This window comes from Argiope bruennichi, chromosome 11 (genome assembly GCF_947563725.1).
Source record: "Argiope bruennichi chromosome 11, qqArgBrue1.1, whole genome shotgun sequence".
Taxonomy (NCBI): Eukaryota; Metazoa; Arthropoda; class Arachnida; order Araneae; family Araneidae; genus Argiope; species Argiope bruennichi.
The window spans coordinates 72,659,236-72,668,076 of NC_079161.1; the positions used below are offsets into that span (position 1 = coordinate 72,659,236).

The following is an 8,841-nucleotide window of genomic DNA, read 5'->3' on the forward strand; positions in this document are numbered from 1 at the left end:
TGCTACCTTGCGCTGTTAGTTCCATGATAAAGATAGGAGTTTTACAGTTGTAACATGCTGAATGAATACCAGATCAAGTATTCCCCAGGTTTTGCGACAAATTTATTAATGGGGGCATCAAAAGCGAAATGCCCCTAAAACTGCTGGACTTCTATGAATATTTAATATCGATTAGAAAAGAAGATACGATATCTTTTTAGAATATTCGATGCTCTGTCAGAGCAGTTAAAAAAGCAAAGGTTCACAGACGAGGAATCAGTGGGCAGTTAAAGTGCGTAATGTTGCTACCTTACGCTGTTAGTTCCATGGTAAAGAAGGGAGTTTTACATTTGTAACATGCTGAATGAATACCAGATCAAGTATTCCCCAGGTTTTGCGACAAATTTATTAATGGTGGCATCAAAAGCGAAATGCCCCTAAAACTGCTGGACTTCTATGAATATTTAATATCGATTAGAAAAGAAGATACGATATCTTTTTAGAATATTCGATGCTCTGTCAGAGCAGTTAAAAAAGCAAAGGTTCACAGCCGAGGAATCAGTGGGCAGTTAAAGTGACCTCAAGTGGATAGTTAACGAAGTCTTTTCGGAATATGGATATCCTGCGAGTTCCTTCTGAGCACTTTGTATTTCACGGTTGTTTAATACTAATTTGCTGCTAGTGCGCTATTTTTTTATATCAAATTTTGAAACCAGTTAGGTGAAAGGGAGGGTATCAAAAGTACCAACTTAGATTTTTTTCCCATTATTTTAACAAATGCAACAGTCTGTTGCACAGTATTGTTAAATTGCGTAATATTATATTTTATTGTTCAATATTTGTTTTAATTGTATCAGTTACCAAATTTATTTGAACAGTATTCATAATACAATACATTGTTATGAATAGTATACAATACGTATTTCGTACTATAATACAATACTGTGAATATTGTTTAATATCATGCAACTTTGTGCAATATTTGTATGCAGCCGAAGCGACGAAAAACCAAAGGTTCCATACTGTATCACTACATTCGAATTCAGTGGAGGAATCGCTTATGTTTGCGAACTATTGACCATATTGAAACCAAAATTCGATACATCTATAAAGTAGATTAAAAGGTCACAGACCAAATTTCATTTATATAACTCGTTATGTTATTTTTATAATCGGGTTCACAAGAAATGGAAATGTACAAACCAACTGATTAATCGACCAGTTGATATGTTTAGCCTAAAATTTGGTACATCTATAATTCCAATTATTACACTATATACCGAATATTGTCCATCTAATATTTCAGATTTTTCAATTATAATATTCGCACGGACAGACAGACTTCTTCAGAATACATCTTGTCCACAATTTGGCATACATCTAGAAATTTTGTGTAAAGATCACATAACAAAATTTATATATCCAGCTGAATGCATTCTTGGGTTACTTTTTAAATACTTCTCATACGAGAAGATAATAAATCGTTTAAAGTTTCATACTCAATGAATGGGAGTAATGTCAAAGATCATTTATGATCTCATTTTTTTTCTCTCTTTACAGCTCCGCTAGTTGTCCACTTACGACCTCCCTACCAAGTCCTGAATATTGGACAAGAGGCCACATTCAATTGCAATGTGACTGGCTATCCTGTCCACACTGTGACGTGGAAGAAGGACCAGCGCCAACTGTCTGCTTCCAGTCGTGTCAGACTGTTGTCACGTGATGTGTTGCACATATCCTCGGTTCGCAGAGAAGACAGAGGCATGTACCAATGCTTTGTATTCAATGACCTTGAAGGGGCCCAGGGAACAGCCGAACTCAAGATATCTGGTAAGTTCGAAATATATATGTGTATTGATATTTCTTAATATAATTTAAATCCTAATTAATTTTCTAATTTTTATCTTAATTTAGCTCAAGTTAACTTTATTCTAAAATGTTCTCTTATTTCCTGATACAATTCCCACTTTTTTTATTTAATTACTTTTAACACGCGCTTGATAAAATTCCTGATTCCGTGGTTCTCAAGCCAAGAATAAAGAGATGTCAAGCGTTTACACATATTTTTATACTTAAGATTCCCTTGTTTAAGTCGACAAGAGGCAAAGAAATCCCTATCAGAACCTTATAGTAAAATCACTGAAGAAGAAACTTTCTGTCACTTTACTCTTGTATCGCAATGTAAACTGATGCTTCTCTTATTATTTTTCTTTCTGTTCATAATATGACTGTCGTGGTGAAATAAATCGAAGTTAAAATTTCAAAAGTTCCTTTTTCTTCCCGCTCGTCTACAAAATTATGTTTCCACATATATCGTTAATTAAGAATAACATGTTGTCATTGTGACACGATGGCATCGAAGTTTGAAAAAATAATTAAGGTATCATCCTCATCATGGCTCAAAATTATGATATTTGGATACAGAAAGAACCTTCGTTACGCTTCAAAGCAGGGCGAAGTCAGCGAAGCATATTTTGACTATTATATTCGTCTGACTGTGAATGCATTAATTTAAAGACGCTTTGAACTAGTCAGATTAAATTTGTTTTTTACACCAAATTTGTAGATTTCTTCCAAATTTTGAACTTATTTTGCCTTTTGATCCATTTTATTCATTCCAACTGAACCCGTTACTAAAACATTTAGAGTTTTAAAATCCTTGTATTCTAATGACACAACGCATTTCCATAGAATATTTTCTTATTCATTATCATCGATGTTCGGAGCTTGGTGTTCACCAAAGTTAATTTCAAAACTGTTTCCGCTGCCATTAATAAATATTCATAATCAAAAAAAGTTTCGAGTAATTTGTTTTTGAATCACATGACAGTTATTCATTTAATTTTGGGCGAATGAGATTCGGACTTTTCTTTTACATTCAAACAAATTTCAATTAAAATACGGAAAATTACTCACCCGCTCACCAGTGACATTCCAGACAAGAAAATAAATGAATCAGAACGAAAACAATCTGGATTTAATTGCAAGAATTTAAACTTTCCCCTCCCTCCCCCCTTAAAAAAACTACAAAACAGCAACATCAATTTCAAAAAGCATAATTATCTTTATCTCAAACAACTCTATTCATTCCGATCCTATTTCCACAACAACGCAATCAATTCCTTCTTGTCGTAAAACAAAATATAATGAAAAAAAATATTTATCTAATTTAAGAAAATATAAGGAGAACCCATTTATTCCGAGGGCATCTTCTATTTTTTAACTTCAATTACGAATCAATTCGCTCATCTGTACGCCAACTTAATCCCCAAGATTCTAATTCCTATTTCGCCGTTTTCTTTTTAAGATTTTTCGATTCATCTTCTCTGCTTCAGCAAAGCAATTATCCTCCAGGATATATCCTTACATATCCTCGAACGCAAAGTAATAATAATAATAACAATAATAATCCGCCTTTTCGCCTCCCATGTAAAAGTGACTTTATTAGGCACCATATTTCAGTTGGATCCTAGGAACTTCTTGATTATTATAGAAGTCAGATGTCTGGGCTTCAAAAGGATTTATCTGCAGAAAATCAAACGCGCCGTTAGTCATTAGGTTTTCAATTTGAGGAAACCTTGTTAAAGAACTTTTCTTTCTTCTTTTGCAGTATACTGAGGGAAAAGTTTTCTCTAAAAGGTAAAAGATAGGGACTTTGAGACATTAATTTGTTTCGAAGAATAATCTCTGGATTTAAGTGGCTGCTGTCTTTTCTTGCCGTGATATGATTGGTTACTCTCAAGAAGGCAGGAAATTCCTATTCTTATAGCATTCTTTGGGTGATCTGTTGAGGAGGCGGAAAAGATTAAAGTTGGCTAGATTTTGTATGATAATTGAAGGAAGTACGATTGTGAAGTTAGTAATTCAAAGTTTTACTTTAGAAACTTAAAATAGCAGAATTAATAACAAAGGATATTAATCACGATAAATGACTCTCATTTTCTTTTTATAATATAGTAATTTTTTTCCCTTTAGAGTAAATAATCTATAGTTAAAAGTACAATTATATTGTTATTGTGATACTTATCGTTATGTCTAAATAAATAGATATAGCGATATATACCACTATATCCTAATAAATAGATATGTTGATATCTATCACTATGTCTGAATAAATAACCAGCGGTGGTGGTCTCCCTAAAACATTCTCGCATACACACTAATATACTTGTCATGCCAGAATGCACCTTGCATGGCATTGATATACACTAGTTAAGAAATATCAACTTTTGTCGGTAATTTAGCCTTTTTATTAAATCTATCGTGTCATCCTTGGCGAGCTATTTGGCGATTAATCCCTGGAATGACATTAGTAATATCCGAAATTTGAATTTGTACTTTGTACACGCTTTTTTCAAACGATTGGAACAAAGATTTGGCAAAACTGCACTTTTTCACAAAATCCAGTGCCAAATTTGATATATTTAAATCATTTCCTTTTTGAACTATCGCATTTATATATTTTTGAACGCACAGACCGACAGACAATCAACCTTTTGTTGTATTTGGCTCAAAATTTCACAGTGCCATTGTAGATGTTAAATCTGTGAATCTTATCTATCTAGCTCTCTTCGTTTGATAGTTATCGTTTTTAATTTTATTAAAATGGCCAGACAGACGAACTTCTTCAGAACAGATTTTAATCAAAATTTAATAGAAATCTGAAAATTTGGTGTAAAGACCGTATACTAAACTTCAACCATCTAGCTCAAAGCGTTTTTGAGTTATTTTTGTCATAGACAGAAGAACATTTTCCAAACATTTGTTTTTCAAATTCAGGAAGATCTAAAACCTTTAGATTCGCCAAAATCTCGATTCCTAATTTTTTGATGATTATTATACTTTTTCTGTACTACGTATACGAGAAAATAAAAAATAACAATCTATATCAGCATCTCTGATTAAACAGATTTGGTCATCTATATTATTTTTTCTAAAAAAATTGGTATGTTGATATAGTATATCATTATATCCAACTAAATAGATATAATGATATCTATCGCTACGTTTTAATCAATAGACATGACGGTATCTATTACTATATCTGAATAAATCGATACGTTGATATATATCACTCACTATGTTTTTATAAATAGGCATGATGATATCTATCACTATGTTTTAATAAATAGGCATGATGATATCTATCACTATGTTTTAATAAATAGACATGATGATATCTATCACTATGTTTTAATAAATAGACATGAGGATATCTATCACTATGTTTTAATAAATAGACATGAGGATATCTATCACTGTGTTTTAATAAATAGACATGAGGATATCTATCACTGTGTTTTAATAAATAGACATGAGAATATCTATAATTATGTTTTAATAAATAGGCATGATGATATCTATCACTATGTTTTAATAAATAGACATGAGGATATCTATCACTATGTTTTAATAAATAGACATGAGGATATCTATCACTATGTTTTAATAAATAGACATGAGGATATCTATCACTATGTTTTAATAAATAGACATGAGGATATCTATCACTATGTTTTAATAAATAGGCATGATGATATCTATCACTATGCTTTAATAAATAGACATAATGATATCGATAATTATGTTTTAATAAATAGACATGAGGATATCTATCACTATGTTTTAATAAATAGACATGATGATATCTATAATTATGTTTTAATAAATAGACATGATGATATCTATAATTATGTTTTAATAAATAGACATGATGATATCACTCAGTATGTTTTAATAAATATACATGATGATATCTATCACTATACCTGAATAAATAGATACTATGATCTATATCACTATTTTTGGATAAATAACTACCATGATATCTATTACTATATCTGAATAGCTAAGTATGATGATCTATATCACTAACGCTGAACTAATAGATTTGATAATATCCATTACTGTATCTGAATATATATATACGCTGATCTATATCACTAACGCTGAACTAATAGATTTGATAATATCCATTACTGTATCTGAATATATATATACGCTGATCTATATCACTAACGCTGAACTAATAGATTTGATAATATCCATTACTGTATCTGAATATATATATACGCTGATCTATATCACTAACGCTGAACTAATAGATTTGATAATATCCATTACTGTATCTGAATATATATATACGCTGATCTATATCTATGTCTGAATAAGCAGTTATGGTGAATGATATCTAACACTTTGTCTGAATAATTAGGTACGATGATCTGTATCACGGTGTCTGAATAATTAGGTGTATTGATATCTATTATTATATTTGAATAAAGAGATATTGTGATATTTATTAATATGTCTCAATTTCTAGGTACGATTATCTATATCACTATGTCTGAATAAATATGTATAATGATATCTATTATTATCTATATTACTATATCTGAATAAATAGGTATGGTGAGTGATCTTTTAATATTTTTGAATGAATATATTTTAGTGAAAGATATCTACTAGGTCTCAATAAATAGTTTTGACGATAATTACTTACTAAGTTAAATGTTTGGTCGGTGATACCTTGATTAAGTTTAGTTTAGTTACATTAACCCCCGTTTTTAAAGCAACACTAGGGCTATTTTGTGACGAACTTCATAATTTTGAACCGCGGTTGGAGGACGAGGACGACACCTGAGCTGACTCCCCCCTCTCCACACCAGCGGGAGGAGGTTTGGCCCAGACAGATTTAAATATCCCCAGAGCCGCTTACACGACGGTTCTTCAGTGGAATCGGGTCACGAACCTGAAACCCTCCGGTTCCGAAACCGAGACCTTACCACCAGGCCACCGCAGCAATACTGTGATTAAACTAATTGCTTAGCTTCTAAAAACGATTAGGTTATTTGAGTTATAAAAATTAAAAATTTTATTTTAAAAATGAAATTAATACAATAATGTTTAAACAAATTAAGCACAATCAAAAGTGAGTAGTTTATCCCCTATAATAAAAGTATTATCACGCATAAAATGTTTGGATTAGAACAAGAACATGAGCACCGCGAGTGCTCGTATATTTATTTTTTCACAATCCCTTCATTTAAGGTTTTTTTTACTTAATACTTCTGAGGAAAAAATATATATGGTGATATCAATCATTATATCTGAATGAATCGATACGGTAATCTATATCACTATGTTTGATTAAATACGTATGATTGTTTCTATTTCTATATTTGATTAAATAGGTATGATGATTTCTATTTCTATGTTTGAATAATTAAATATGATGATCTTTATCACTACGCCGGAATAAATAAGTATGGTGATTTCTATGGTGAATAAATCGATACGTTGATCGATATCGATATGTTTGAGAAAAGAGGCAGATGATATATTACTTTATCTGAATAATTAAATATGGTAATCCTTATCACTACGTCTGAATAAATAAATATATAATATCTATCAGTATTTCTGAATATATAGATATAGTTAAAGATATCTATTATGTCTCAGTAAATAATTATGGCGACAATAAACTTATAAATTGATATTAATACTTTAGGCTATGGTATCTTCATTAAACTAATTTTTGTGTAACTTCGAAAACAGGTTAGATTATATAAGTTTAAAAGTTATCACTTTTAGGCTAATAAATTAAATTAGTAAAAATAATGTTTATATAATTCATCACAATTAAAAGTAATCTACCGCTTATTATAAAAGTATTACCCCTACCCCTCATAAAAACTGTGTGTGTAGAGCAAAATCATGGGCGCCACGAGTGCTTTCAATGAAGTTTCAAAGAGTTTCTTTCAATGAAGATTTTCTTCATAATAACATAGTGGGGAAAAATCGAACGTACATTTTGACGCCTTTCTGTTAATCGATTCAAATCAAAATGTAACGCTGCTCTTATTAACAAAAATACAGTCTGATAGATATTTTTAAGGGGAAATGCCAAATCTATTTCTTGCCTGACCATATTTTATGAGAAAAAATCAGCTCAGAATTCTTCAATGTAAATCATATACCGATTTCGCCAATTTTTATTTCATTCGAAAATTCTTTATGTTTAAATACATCTTCAATTGTCGCGCATTATCTTCCGTCTTTTATTTGTGAGACATATCACAAAATAGGTTTTTAACACAGCCCCAGCTCCAATAAATGAGCAGATTTTGTCTATCAATATTATCTTTTACATGCCCTTCAAAATGATCTATTGTTATTATACAAATATAATTAAAATAATGCTTTCAGTTGGTGCTATAGGATGTAGTTTATTTAAAGCTGCCTGGCATTTCTAAATTAAAGAGACAGTGGGCTTTGAAATAATCAAAAATGGACTAAAAGATGCAATTTTATTTTTATTGTTTCGTTATCAAAATGTAGTTCATATTCAACTAAAATAGCGTTATAAAATGTTCAATAAAATAAATATTTGAAGGGTTAAGAGATGAAAAAGTGCATCTTAATGACTTTTATAATGATATTGTAATTAGATTTAAGTATCTTTGAAATGTTCCAGGTGTTGAATTTTTGAAGAAATTCAATGAAATTGATTAAAGATTTCGGTCAAACATTAAAATAAAATAGGGTATGCATTTTATGTTTCGAGTTTTTTTTTTAGCTCATTAAAAGTCAAGTTTAGTTCATGAAAACATACAATTCCTATGAAAATTCGGTAAGAGTGCATAAATATATTTCTTTAAAAAAATAGCATTTAATTGGTTTAGTTTTGTTCCAAATAAATTTACGTTGGGTAATAAGAAAAAAAAATAGAAAAAATTAAAAATTAAGTCGTCTGGGATATTTTAAAATTTTTAAAAATTACATATCTTTTAATTTTTTTAAAAAATAATAGATTTCGTTTTAAAATGTTTTTAAGAAATTTGACGCATTTATATTTTA

The 8,841-nt window shown here is 30.2% G+C and overlaps 1 protein-coding gene across 4 annotated transcripts in view; it reads left to right on the forward strand.

Moving 5' to 3' along the window:
* LOC129957164 (cell adhesion molecule Dscam2-like) overlaps nt 1-8,841 on the forward strand; it is a 759,520-nt gene that overhangs the window by 642,369 nt on the left and 108,310 nt on the right. For all 4 annotated transcript variants that reach the window (XM_056069342.1, XM_056069344.1, XM_056069343.1 and 1 more), the window contains exon 7: nt 1,540-1,809. In XM_056069342.1, coding sequence (XP_055925317.1) covers nt 1,540-1,809 — 270 coding nt within the window. The remainder of the gene's footprint in view (nt 1-1,539; nt 1,810-8,841) is intronic.